This window comes from Chiloscyllium plagiosum, unplaced genomic scaffold (assembly GCF_037043375.1).
Source record: "Chiloscyllium plagiosum isolate Xiang-an unplaced genomic scaffold, Cpla_swu_hap1 HiC_scaffold_2, whole genome shotgun sequence".
Lineage (NCBI taxonomy): Eukaryota > Metazoa > Chordata > Chondrichthyes > Orectolobiformes > Hemiscylliidae > Chiloscyllium > Chiloscyllium plagiosum.
This window is the reverse complement of record NW_028270140.1, coordinates 10,512,280-10,526,289: the sequence shown is the minus strand read 5'-3', so window position 1 is coordinate 10,526,289 and position 14,010 is coordinate 10,512,280. Positions and strand designations below refer to the sequence as shown.

General features: G+C 46.1%; 1 protein-coding gene across 2 annotated transcripts in view; it reads left to right on the top strand.

Moving 5' to 3' along the window:
- The window catches only part of mtap (methylthioadenosine phosphorylase), a 204,727-nt gene that overhangs the window by 54,864 nt on the left and 135,853 nt on the right, over window positions 1–14,010 (top strand). For both annotated transcript variants that reach the window (XM_043718939.2, XM_043718941.2), the window contains exons 3-4: window positions 4,114–4,172; window positions 8,261–8,428. In XM_043718939.2, coding sequence (XP_043574874.1) covers window positions 4,114–4,172; window positions 8,261–8,428 — 227 coding nt within the window. The remainder of the gene's footprint in view (window positions 1–4,113; window positions 4,173–8,260; window positions 8,429–14,010) is intronic.

Below are 14,010 nucleotides of genomic sequence, written 5' to 3'. Positions count from 1 at the left end.
TGTGGAATGAGCTGCCAAAGGAAGTGTTGGAGGATGGTGGAATTACAACATTTAAAAGGCATCTGGATGGGTATATGAATAGGAAGAGTTTAGAAGGATATGGACCAAATGCTGGTAAATGGGACTAGATTAATTTAGGATATCTGGTCAGCATGCATGAATTAGATTGAAGGGTCTGTTTCTGTCCTGTACAACTCTGTCTCTGTAATTGATTCCCCTTTGGTCATTGAGCAAGGAAAAAATTGACATAAAGGTGTTGGTTTGTTCGTATTCATCAAAAGCATGAGTGACATTAATGGAGCCATTCTCCAGTGTAGGCCGTGATTTCCCACTTATTCATAGTTTGCTGCTTGGTACACTCTTTCCTCCACAAAGAAGAATCGCTGTGGAATTCCCTTTGAAGAACAGCAACAGACATCAGCAAAGAAACGACAGAGAACCCAGAGGAATCTGATAATAATGCTCAGGTGGAGCTCTCTGATTGAGTGGTCCCAGAACTCTTGTGAGAATGACTATGATGTGGTTTGCTGCAGGCAGTCCCCACAGCTAATGCCTTTAGGAGAGAATGTGAACGTTCACAAGGCCTTCTTCTTCAGCTGGAATTGAATGGAGTAGCCTTTATTATCATGTACACTCAATGAGTTCAGTGAAAAGTTAGTAATGTTGCCTCTCGGCGCCATCTTAGGTACAGGGTAGTTGATGCAGATACTTTAATTGTCGTTACAAAGTATAAAGAAATATCAGTAAGCATGGGACTAGAGTTTCAAAGACCAGAATGGTAATAAAAGTGACTATGAAGCACTTAGGTTTTCGAGGTTGTGGTCCTTTCCAACATTAGTCCGTGCCCTGTGGCTGCAGAAAGAGAGGCAATGCTACTTCCACGCGTTGGTCTCCACCCGGTCCTATTCTGCCATTGCGCCGCCTCTGGCCCGTGCTTACTGTGCTGCCTCACTCTTGTCTTACCACTGTTCACGGCTAGTTGTGACATGTCTGTAAGACTTTGCTTTGTTCGCTGTGAAAAACGCTTTGCTTTGCCTGGGACGTTATGCTTTCACTGCGTGTCATTCCTGGTTGCTCTCCTTTCTGCTAGAAACGGGAGAACGAGAGGTGTCCCAGACCGCAGATTGATACTGGAATACAATTCTGCACTGCCCAATGACCCAGTCTTGAGCTATGATGTGGAGGTGCCGGTGTTGGATAAAGTCAGAAATCAGGTGCCATCACGTAATAGTCTAACAGGTTTATTAGAAATCACAACCCCTGGTGTCATGTGACTTCCGGTTTGGAGCTGTTAGATTTGTTCTAATCCATTTTCCACCATTGTGCCATACAGATGTTACTTAAAGGACATTCATAAGCCGCTTATAGAATCCCTACAGCATGGAAGCAGGTCATTCAGCCCATTGAATTCACTTCGAACAGCATCCCACCCAAACCCACCCCTCTATCCTATCCCTGTTACCCCGCATTTCCTATAGCTAACCACCAAGCCTGCACATCCCTGGACGCTATGGACAATTTCTCATGGCTAGTCCACCTAACCTGCACATCTTTGGACTGTAGGAGGAAACCGGAGCACCCAGAGGAAACCCGTGCAGACACTGGGAGAATGTGCAAATTCCTCATAGACAGTCATCCAAGGGTGGAATCAGTCCTGGGTCCCTGGCACTGGAAGGCAGCGGTGCTAGCCACAGTGCTGACCTAGTTTTACCACAGTTCAGTATTTGTTTTCCCATCCAGTATTTATTTAATTCCCTTTCAAATGTTGCAACTTGTCTGCTTTCAGGCATGCTTTTCAGATCACAACATGTTACTGCAGGCTACTGCAGAAAATACGGAGATATGGCATTGAGGGTGAGTTGGAGGTTTGGATTAGGAATTGGCTGGATGGAAGAAGACAGAGGGTAGTAGTTGATGGCAAAGTTTCTTCATGGAGTGCCGTCACTAGCGGTGTTCCGCAAGGATCTGTTTTGGGACCATTGCTGTTTGTCATTTTTATAAATGACCTGGAAGAGGGGTTAGAAGGTTGGGTGAGCAAGTTTGCGGATGATACGAAAGTCGGAGGAGTTGTTGACAGTGAGGAAGGATGTGGCAGGTTACAGCAGGATATAGAGAAGCTGCAGAGCTGGGCAGAAAGGTGGCAAATGGAATTCAATGTAGCTAAGTGTGAGGTGATTCACTTTGGGAAGAATAACAAAAAGATGGGGTAAAGGGCTAATGGTCGGATACTTGGTAGTGTGGATGAGCAGAGGGATCTTGGTGTCCATGTACACAGATCTCTGAAAGTTGCCACCCAGGTAAATAGTGTGGTGAGGAAGGCATATGGCGTACTGGCTTTTATTGGTAGAGGAATTGAGTTCCGGAGTCCTGAGGTCATGATGCAGTTGTATAAGACTCTGGTGCGGCCGCATCTGGAATATTGTGTGCAGTTTTGGTCGCCATACTATAGGAAGGATGTGGAGGCACTGGAACGGGTGCAGAGGAGGTTTACCAGGATGTTGCCTGGTATGGAAGGAAGATCGTATGAGGAAAGACTGAGACACTTGGGGCTGTTTTCATTAGAGAAAAGAAGGTTTAGGGGTGACTTGATTGAGGTGTACAAGATGATTAGGGGTTAGATAGGGTTGACAGTGTGAACCTTTTCCCCCGTATGGAGTCGGGTATTACAAGGGGGCATAGCTTTAAATTAAGGGGGGGTAGATATAGGACTGAAGTTAGGGGTAGGTTCTTCACTCAGCGAGTCGTAAGTTCATGGAATGCCCTGCCAGTAGCAGTGGTGGACTCTCCCTCTTTATGGGCATTTAAGCGGGCATTGGATAGGTATATGGAGGATAGTGGGTTAGTATAGGTTAGGTGGGCTTGGATCGGCGCAACATCAAGGGCCAAAGGGCCTGTACTGCGCTGTATTCTTCTATGTTCTATGTTCTATGTTAACTTGCATAGACTGTGCAGCATCAAACCAATATGGTCAGTTCAACCAATCTCAGGTGTACGTGCTCCACTCAAGCGTTCCCCCCCCCCCCCATCTCTCCTCCCTTCCTTTGATCAGCATGACCCTCCTTTCCCTACTCGTGCATGTGATTATCTAACTTCTCCTTAAATGCTGATACAATGTTTATACAATAACTGTACAAATGTAAACTTGCTTCAGACCTTGCCTGTGTAGAGATTTCTACGTTCTCCCTGTTTTCTAGTGAACACTAGTCCTCTGTTTGACACAAGAACAGAAATTATGGAATAACTCAGCAGGTCTGATGGCAACTGTAGAGAGAGAAAACAAATTTATTGTTTCGGGGTCACATGATCCTTTTTCAGATTCTATGATGAGTGAAATATGTTTTTTTTTCACAAGCAAAGTAGGTCAGCAACTAAGCAGCAATGCAATATTTAATTTGCATCCTATTTTTAGACTGTATTTGAAATCAGTTGAATGCATTTTTGGGATTTGAAACTATCACCTGAGTAGATGGAGATGTGGGTGAAGACCAGGACAGCCAACAGTAGTTCATATACACTAAAGCACTGCTGAAAAATTCCTTGATGATCTATTTTGATGATGATGATTGAAGGATGAATATTGACCAGGACAGTGGGATAAACGTTCCCTTTTCCTCTGAAACTTTCAGAAGCATCCAGTGGTATTGTCACTTATTTGAAATGTTTAATGCTCTTCGAAACCTTTGTGAAGTAGTACACTCACAGGTGATGTAGCTCTGTGCTGCAGCAGTAAAACTCCTTTTAGTTGAATTCAGCTTGTTATTCTTAACCTCACAAGTATATCCATCACCTCACTGTGACCCAGTCTAGTGCTTCTGGACTGCATTTCTGCTGCTTGCAAATTGGGAAAAAAAATGAATACAGACCACGAAAAGGATACTTGCCAAGCAGACTTTAACTTGGGTCGGAGGAAGGGTCACTGGATCTGAAACGTTAACTCTGATTTCTCTCCACAAATGCTGCCAGACCTGCTAAGGCATTCCAGCAATTTCTTTTCTTGTTTCTGATTTCCATCATCTCTCATTTCTTTCAGTTTTTATATTTTTAAATACTTGCGCAATTGTGGATATTGGTTTGTTTGTCTAATGCTTTGCAATTTTCTTTTTTCATATATAGCCTTCAGATGTCCTTATTCTGGGGAAGATAAAAACAGTTCATTGTGTACTCCTTGCTCGGTAAGTTTTCTTTAAAAAAACACACATACTCACTCACGATTTTACTATTGACTGTAGCCTGGTTTATTATTTCCTGCAAATCAGCTGTTGATTCAATTGCCAAAATGTACTCTGCCTTTATTGTGTAATCAAATGAATCTAATAATAAAAATCCTGGGGTGGTCAGCGTAGCAATCCTGACCAGGTTCAGGTGAAAGTCATGAATGGCAGGCAAGTGGGACTGATGAGAGAGCTCCTTTAAGGAGCTGGCACAGGTCTAATGGGCTGAATAGCCACGCGCTCGCTCTCCCGCTCTCTCTCCCGCTCCCGCTCTCTCTCCCGCTCACCGTCGCTCCCGCTCGCTCTCCCGCTCCCGCTCTCTCTCACGCTCGCTCCCGCTCCCGCTCTCTCTCACGCTCGCTCCCGCTCCCGCTCTCTCTCCCGCTCGTTCCCGCTCCCGCTCTCTCTCCCGCTCGCTCCCGCTCCCGCTCTCTCTCTCCCGCTCGCTCCCGCTCTCTCTCCCGCTCCCGCGCTCGCTCCCGCTCCCGCTCTCTCTCACGCTCGCTCCCGCTCCCGCGCTCTCTCACGCTCGCTCCCGCTCCCGCTCTCTCTCCCGCTCGCTCCCGCTCCCGCTCTCTCTCTCCCGCTCGCTCCCGCTCTCTCTCCCGCTCCCGCGCTCGCTCCCGCTCCCGCTCTCTCTCCCGCCCGCTCCCGCTCTCTCTCCCGCTCGCTCCCGCTCTCTCTCCCGCTCTCTCTCCCGCTCGCTCCCGCTCCCGCTCTCTCTCCCGCTCGCTCCCGCTCCCGCTCTCTCTCCCGCTCGCTCCCGCTCCCGCTCTCTCTCACGCTCGCTCCCGCTCCCTCTCACGCCCGCTCCCGCTCCCGCTCTCGCTCACTCCCGCTCCCGCTCTCTCTCACGCTTCCGCTCCCGCTCCCGCTCTCTCTCACGCTCGCTCCCGCTCCCTCTCACGCTCGCTCCCGCTCCCTCTCACGCTCGCTCCCGCTCTCTCTCACGCTTCCGCTCCCGCTCCCGCTCTCTCTCCCGCTCGCTCCCGCTCCCGCTCTCTCTCCCGCTCGCTCCCGCTCCCGCTCTCTCTCTCTCCCGCTCGCTCCCGCTCCCGCTCTCTCTCTCTCCCGCTCGCTCCCGCTCCCGCTCTCTCTCCCGCTCGCTCCCGCTCCCGCTCTCTCTCCCGCTCGCTCCCGCTCCCGCTCTCTCTCACTCCCGCTCCCGCTCTCGCTCACTCCCGCTCCCGCTCTCTCTCACGCGTCCGCTCCCGCTCCCGCTCTCTCTCTCGCTCGCTCCCACTCCCTCTCACGCTCGCTCCCGCTCTCTCTCACGCTTCCGCTCCCGCTCCCGCTCTCTCTCACGCTCGCTCCCGCTCCCGCTCTCTCTCACGCTCGCTCCCGCTCCCGCTCTCTCTCACGCTCGCTCCCGCTCCCGCTCTCTCTCACGCTCGCTCCCGCTCCCGCTCTCTCTCACGCTCGCTCCCGCTCCCGCTCTCTCTCACGCTCGCTCCCGCTCCCGCTCTCTCTCACGCTCGCTCCCGCTCCCGCTCTCTCTCACGCTCGCTCCCGCTCCCGCTCTCTCTCACGCTCGCTCCCGCTCACGCTCTCTCTCACGCTCTCTCTCACGCTCGCTCCCGCTCACGCTCTCTCTCACGCTCTCTCTCACGCTCACGCTCACGCTCACGCTCTCTCTCACGCTCGCTCACGCTCACGCTCTCTCTCACGCTCGCTCACGCTCACGCTCTCTCTCACGCTCGCTCCCGCTCTCTCTCACGCTCGCTCCCGCTCCCGCTCTCTCTCACGCTCGCTCCCGCTCCCGCTCTCTCTCACGCTCGCTCCCGCTCCCGCTCTCTCTCACGCTCGCTCCCGCTCCCGCTCTCTCTCACGCTCGCTCCCGCTCCCGCGCTCTCTCACGCTCGCTCCCGCTCCCGCTCTCTCTCACGCTCGCTCCCGCTCCCGCTCTCTCTCACGCTCGCTCCCGCTCCCGCTCTCTCTCACGCTCGCTCCCGCTCCCGCTCTCTCTCACGCTCGCTCCCGCTCCCGCTCTCTCTCACGCTCGCTCCCGCTCCCGCTCTCTCTCACGCTCGCTCCCGCTCCCGCTCTCTCTCACGCTCGCTCCCGCTCCCGCTCTCTCTCACGCTCGCTCCCGCTCCCGCTCTCTCTCACGCTCGCTCCCGCTCCCGCTCTCTCTCACGCTCGCGCTCCCCCTCACGCCCGCTCCCGCTCCCCCTCACGCCCGCTCCCGCTCCCCCTCACGCCCGCTCCCGCTCCCCCTCACGCCCGCTCCCGCTCCCCCTCACGCCCGCTCCCGCTCTCGCTCACGCTCTCTATACAATCCATATCAATTGTGTCTATAGCACAATTGATATAGATTGTGCTATATCAATCTGTAGTTCTAAGCCAGCTTAAAAAAAGGAAGTGCATGCTTTTGCCTAGGGAATAGATTGAAGCCTTTGTAGATTAATTTTGGTTTAGAATAATAAATAGTTTACGAAGCACAAAGAGGAAGCTTGTTGAGGATACCATTGTCAAAAACACATAACACTGGGTTCTAGTCCAACAGGTTTATTTGAAACCGCATGCTTTCAAAACCCCTGCTCCTTCCTGAGCCAGGTAGTGAGAGAGAATACATTGGACATGGAATTTATACTAAAAGATCGATGTGTTGTGAATGTCTTGAACAAGCCGAGATGATAAATATTAAGTCTTTAATCAGTTAGAGTGGGGATGCAGGTTTCGGTTAATTAATATGTAAATCCCTACCCCAAGATAACTTCAGGTTTTATAAGAATAAAGGTGACATCTCCGGTGAGACAATGCATTTTAGGTGTGAGGCCACATTTCAAGTATGTTTGTATCTCCATCCTGGAGCCAGACTGGTTTTATTTCCAAAGTAGGAATTTATAAAATGTCACATGGACTAACAGTCTAGAGATTGTGGGTTTTTGAACAAAATAGAATATACCTGCAAATTCAATTTCACCCCATAGATTTACATGTGCGTGCACAAGTGTGTGTGTGGGAGAGAGAAGGAGACAGTGTGGGTGGGTGTGTGTGTGCGTATGCGCATGCTCTTGAGAGAGAATGTGTGTGTGCTTGAGAGGAAGTGTATGTGAGTGTCAAGGAGTATATGTATGTGAGATCATATGTGTGCTTGAGAGAGAGTGCGTGAGTGTGAGGGAGTGTATGGATTCTGGATCAGTGGTGCTGGAAGAGCACAGCAATTCAGGCAGCATCCGAGGACAGGCAAAATTGACGTTTCGGGCGAAAGCCCTTCATCAGGAATAAAGGCAGAGAGCCTGAAGCGTGGAGAGATAAGCTAGAGGAGGGTGGGGGTGGGGATAGAGTAGCATAGAGTACAATAGGTCAGTGGAGGAGGAGATGAAGGTGATAGGTTGAGGGAGTGTATGCCTGTGAGAGTGAGAGTGTCTGAAAGAGGGCTTATGTGAGTGTGTTTGTGTGTATTAGAGTGTATAGTGTAGTGGGGTCACCTGTAGTGTGACATGAACCCAAGATCCCAGTTGAGGCCATCCCCATGGGTATCGAACATGGCTATTAGCCTCATTTCGTTGACTCTACGTTGTTGCGTATCTCAAAGCCCGTCTTTGAGAACATTCACCCAAAGAACCGCGACCAAAAGATCTTGACCACTGAAGTGTTCCTTGACAGGGAAGGAACATCCCTGTCTGGCGATTGTTGTGTGGTGTCCATTCATCCGTTGTCATAGCGTCTGCATGGTTTCACCAATATACAAACAGACTTGAAATGTGGCAGCAGGGGAAGAAAAGATGAACTGTGTTGAATGGCTAGCAGAAATAATTGCTATATGAAAATATACTACATAGGGTTAATGAGGTTCATAAGCAGGAAAATTCACTAATTGTTAGATGAAAATGTACCACAGAGGAATTTAATTAGTAACTGGATGAAAATGTTTGCGTCTCGTGCGTATACAAAATTATTAAAGTTGAAGTTGTGCACGGGTCTTATACTGTCAGCTGTTTTTCCATTTTTTTTTAGAGAAAATACATTTGAAGTATTTAATTAATGAAATGCTTACCATCCGCTGTAAGATTTTCTACAATAAATTTTCCTTTATTATGTAGACATGGGAGAGGGCACACTATTATGCCAACGAATGTCAACTTTCGGGCAAACATTTGGGCATTGAAGCAGGAGGGTTGTACCCATATTATTGCGACAACGGCCTGTGGTTCACTTCAGGAAGAAATCCAGCCTGGAGACATCGTCATTATCGACCAGTTCATTGACAGGTAATTTTTATTCTTTAGATTAGGTTACCTACAGTATGGAAACAGGCCATTTGGCCCAACAAATCCGCACCAACTCTCGGAAGAGTAACCCACCCAGACCTATTCCCCTATCCTATATTTACCCCTGTTTGTAAAACAGATGTCAAAGTTTGAGTTTGGGCATGCCAGTTGGAATTCCAAATTGTGTTGTAATGCAGTTATTAATCAGGAATAAAAGGGACAGTTGGAGCTGCAAGCAAGTATTTTGTCTCCTAATTTTCTGGACGCTTTCCCCTCAACACCATTATCAGTAGCGCAGATCAAGTATGACTTGAAGAGGTTACAAAGAAATAGACAAGAATAGCTTTTTAAATATAGAATCCCCACAGTGTGGAAACAGGCCATTCAGCCCAACAAGCCCACACCAACCCTCTGAAGATCATCCCACCCAAACCCATCCCCTACCCTAAATCTCTGCATTTCCCACAGCTAATGCACCTAACCTACACATCCCGAGACACGATGGGTAATTTCCCATGGTCGATCCACCTAACCTGCATACCTTTGGACTGTGGGAGGAAACCCGCACAGAGATGGGGAAAATGTGCAAAGTCCACACAGTCGCCTGAGGGTGGAATCGAACCTGGGTCCCTGGTGCTGTGAGGCAGCAATGTTATCCACTGAGTTGGGTTTTTATCCTTTCATAAATTGGAAACTTTTTCCTTTAGATTGTATTTGCAAGAGTCCCCACCTCACTTCCCTTTCTCCTTATGGATTGTCTACATAGGAATGAAGATAATCAATATTTAGGCAGGCAGATCAAGTCAAGAAATTTCACAGCTTACATTACCTGCTCCATGGAAAAGTTCCTGTTGTTTTTGCTATGGGAGTTAAACAAGGAGAGGTAGACGGTGGTGGGAAGAGAAGGGACTGATATTTAAATAACTTCCATCAAGATACTTCTTTTTCATTCTTCAAAAGTTTTTGCATCGATTCAATAAATTTGTGACTCCCAGAAGGGAGATTGATCTGATTAGCTTGTGATTGTGTTCAGAATGCTAGCTCATTCAGTTTAATTTCTGTAAAGAGATTAAAACCTCATCTGATAAGGTAGTGTGAATTAATTTATGAAAACTGCACAGGTTAAGCGAATTGGGAACTCCGGTATTTGTAGCTTGAGAAGAAAGGGCTTCTTTGTTGGACAGGACCTCGCTGTGTCACTTTTTTATAAGTTAATTTGACAAGAGACATTTACAAGAGATATTGGTTAGACACTTTTGGAATTCTGCATTCCGTTTTGGTCTCCCTGCTATAGGAAAGGTGTTAAACTCGAAAGGATTCAGAAGAGATTTACAAAAATGTTACGGGGTTGAAATGTTTGAGATATTCAGGGAGAGGTTGAACAGGCTGAGGCTGTTTTCCCTGGAGCGTCAGGGGCTGAGGGGTGATCTTAAGCAAGTTTATAAAATCATGAGGGGCTTGGATAACGTGAATAGCCAAGGTCTTTTCTCTGGGGTGGGGGAGGGCATAGGTTTAAGGTGAAAAGGGAAAGATTTAGAAGGGTCCTAAGGGGCTGAAGGTGTGTGTGTGTATAGAATGAGCTGCCTGAGGAAATGGTGGAGGCTGGTACAATTACAATATTTTAAAAGGAATTTTGATGGGTACATGAATAGGAAGAGTTGAGAAGGATATGGGCCAAGTGCTGGTGAATAGGGCTAGTTCAGTTTAGGATATCTGGTTAGCATGGACAAGTTGGACCGAATGATCTGTTTCTATGTTGTATAACTCTATGACTCTTAAGAGATTGCTCTTGTCTGTTTCTGTTTGTCAGAACATAATTAGAAATGATTTGGAGATGCCGGTGTTGGACTGGGGTGTACAAAGTTTAAAAATCTCACAACATCGGGTTATAGTCCAACAGGTTTAATTGGAAGCACACTAGCTTTCGGGGCGACACTCCTTCACCAGGTGGTAGTGGAGGGCTCAATCCTAACACACAGAATTTTTGCTATAAATTCTGTGTTAAGATTGAGCCCTCCACTACCACCTGATGAAGGGGCGTCGCTCCGAAAGCTGGTGTGCTTCCAATTAAACCTGTTGGACTATAACCTGGTATTGTGTGATTTTTAACATAATTAGAAAGCTAGCCTTTCAGATTTTCACTGGCCTTTGAAATTGAAAGAAGCTGATGGAAGGAGAGTGAAAATCCTGGTGACACAATAAAAGCTGCTTTACTACTCTTTGGCAATTTGAACAACACCACTTTCATCATTATGTGAGGCAGTTGCTTGATTCAGGCAGAAGTGTTATAAATAAATATAAATTGGAGTCCAATACAGTTAGTTGGATGTCAATTCAATTTCAGCTCAGTAAAACCTGATGAAAAATAAGTGGAGATAAGATAAATTTATTTCATCAGTTCTTGTGCAGTGATAGTGTCCCTACCCCTTGGACCAGAGGACACAGGTTCAAGTCCTACATGCTCCAGGAATGTGTAATAATATCTATGAACAAGTGAATTAGAAATTATCTACGTCCAATATGTTTCCAGGAATGATAGGATATGGAAAAATACATTAAAACTTATTTCTATGGGGCAAGTGAACAAATGATAACAATGTTAACAAATGATATCAAAATTAATTTGGTAAAACCACATTAATGTTTAAATAGAGCAGCAATTTGTAGTGAGGAAGACATATCCCTTGAGTTGCGGATGCAACAATTGACGACACAATTTGCACCCCTGTGCTATTAACTTTCAAAATCAGGAGCCCTCTGCCATTCTTCTGGTGATTTTTTTTTTTAAAAATGAATGATTTTCATTGTTAAATGCAAATTCACTGAATGTTGTGCTGGTTTTTAATGATGTTTCAGACCTTTCTTAATTATGAAATTTATGTCCTTACAATGGTGCTCCCCAACACATAAAAAGAAATAAAATGAAACTCTGCAGTGTCATTTCTGCAGGTAATAAATGGTTCCTAAATTATTTAAAAATCAATAGCATTAGTTTCTGAGAACATATTATTTCCTTTTTAGAGTCATAGGGATGTACAGCATGGAAACAGACTCTTTGGTCCAACCCATCCATGCCGACCAGATATCCCAACCCAATCTAGTCCCACCTGCCAGCACCCGGCCCATATCCCTCCAAACACTTACTATTTATATACCCATGCAAATGCCTTTTAAATGTTGCAATTGTACCAGCTTTCACCACTTACCTCTGGCAGTTCATTCCATACTCATACTACCCTCTGTGTGAAAAAGTTGTCCCTTAGGTCTCTTTTATATCTTTCCCCTCTCACCCTAAACCGTCTAGTTTTGGACTCCCCGACCCCAGGGAAAAGACTTTGCCTATTTATCCTATCCATGCCCCTCATGAGATAAACCTCTATAAGGTCACCCCTTGACCTCCGACTCTGCAGGGAAAACAGCCCCAGCTTGTTCAGCCTCTCCCTAAAGCTCAAATCCTCCAACCCTGGCAACATCCTTGTAAATCTTTTCTGAACCTTTTCAAGTTTCACAACATCTTTCTGATAGGAAGGAAACCAGAATTGTACACACAATTCCAACAGTGGCCTAACCAATGTCCTGTACAGCCGCAACATGACGTCCCAACTCCTGTACTCAGTACTCTTGACCAATAAAAGAAAGCATACCAAACGCCTTCTTCACTATCCTATCTACCTGTGACTCCACTTTCAAGGAGCTATGAACCTACACTCCAAGGTCTCTTTGTTCAGCAACACTCCCTAGGACCTTACCATTAAGTGTATAAGTCCTGCTAAGATTTGCTTTCCCAAAATGCAGCACCTCGCATTTACCTGAATTAAACTCCATCTGCCACTTCTCAGCCCATTGGCCCATCTGGTCCAGATCCTCAATATTGATTCAACCTTTTTGTCCTCGTTGTTTCTGTTTCTGAACTTCACCGTCCTTTCCTGCCTTTCCTCTAGGTTTTTTTTCTATCCTCAATTATAATTGGCTATAGAATTTGGAGCCTTGGATTTTTGCTCCCGACTGGGTAGCAGGAATTGGGAAATCTCCCAAGTTTCAGAGTAAACAAAGGCTCTTATCTAAATCCAGTTCTAATAAAGAATCCTGTACTATAAATTGCAGAATGTATACAGCAAGGGCAATGGAGGTCACAGACTTTGGTGAGTCATTGCCATAGACTTGTGGAAATTCCATAAAAGACTGATAGATCTTGGATGCTCCCCTGCTTTCCAACAGTTCTCATAACTCAAAGCTGAGCTGACCTTCCCTGCCCCAAAGGGTGGGATTTATGAACCTTTTTAATAATCATGAATGCTCTTGAAAGCCACACAACATCTAGAGAATGATGAGACTGCTGAATTATTTAGGTGCACGTCCCTTTTTAAAAAAAATTGAAAATCAACAGTCTTGCTCTGTCAATGAGAGGTAAATAGAATCAAGCTTTAAATAGTCAAGTTTTAAATGTAGGCTGCATGTGTCAGAGCGAGCAAAAAGAATCTATTCCAACACTGAGAATAAATATTTATTGTCAAAGCCCTAAGGGATATTATTATTAAAGCTTGACTGCTTTCCTAAACAGTCAAGTTTAATAATAATAATATCCCTTAGGATTATGACAACAAATAGTTATCCTAAGTGTTGGAATAGATTTTTTTCACTGTCTCTGATATACGCAGTGTATATTTAAAATAACATTTAAAACTTGACAGGTTGATTCTATTTGCCTCTCATTATCAGAGGAAGACTGTGTTGATTTTTCAATTCTTTTTTAATGAGCTGTGCACTTAAATACTTCAGCAGCCTCACCATTCTCTAGACGTTATCTGACTTCCAAGACCATACATCATTACTCAAAAGGTTCATAAATCCCACCCTTTGGGGCAGGGAAAGTGGGCTCAGCTTTGAGTTATGATAGCTGTTGGAAAGCAGGGGAGCTGTGAGGACAGAATCCAGGATCCATTAGCCAGTTTACATGGAGTCTCCACAAGTCTATGGCAATGTGGGACAGACTGGTCCCATCACTCACCAAAGTCTGTGACCACATTGCTGAATGACAACAGGAAGGGCAATGTATAGTACAATTCTCTGTTGGTTAATGGATTAAGTATTAGAATTCTTTTTTAGCACTGGATCTAGATAAAAGCCTTTGTTTACCCTGAAACCTCATGGAGCACGGTCAAAGTGTTACACCTGCACAGTAGTGTTTTTCAGCATTTCACAGACAGCATTATATTTATCTCCGGTTGTTGCACATACTGGACTCGGGTATCAGGTCCACTGCGGGATGACTCATTTCCTGATTGGTGGCATCACGCATTCCTTTCGCTTTTGTGCTTTTGTTCAACCACAGTAAAAGAGCAAAAAAGTGCAGTGAAAGAGCAATACTGCCCTTTTTAAAATGCAGTATGAGAAAATTTCTGTTTCCAGTCCTGTTTGGTATTATATCTCCTGTATTGGGGTAAAGAGATTAGTTACAATTGTATTTACATCTGAACAAAAAAACAAACAAACCCTCCACTGGAGCATCGGATGCTGAGGGGTGACCTTATAAAGGTTTATAAAATCATGAGGGGCAAGGATAGTGTGAATAGACAAGGTCT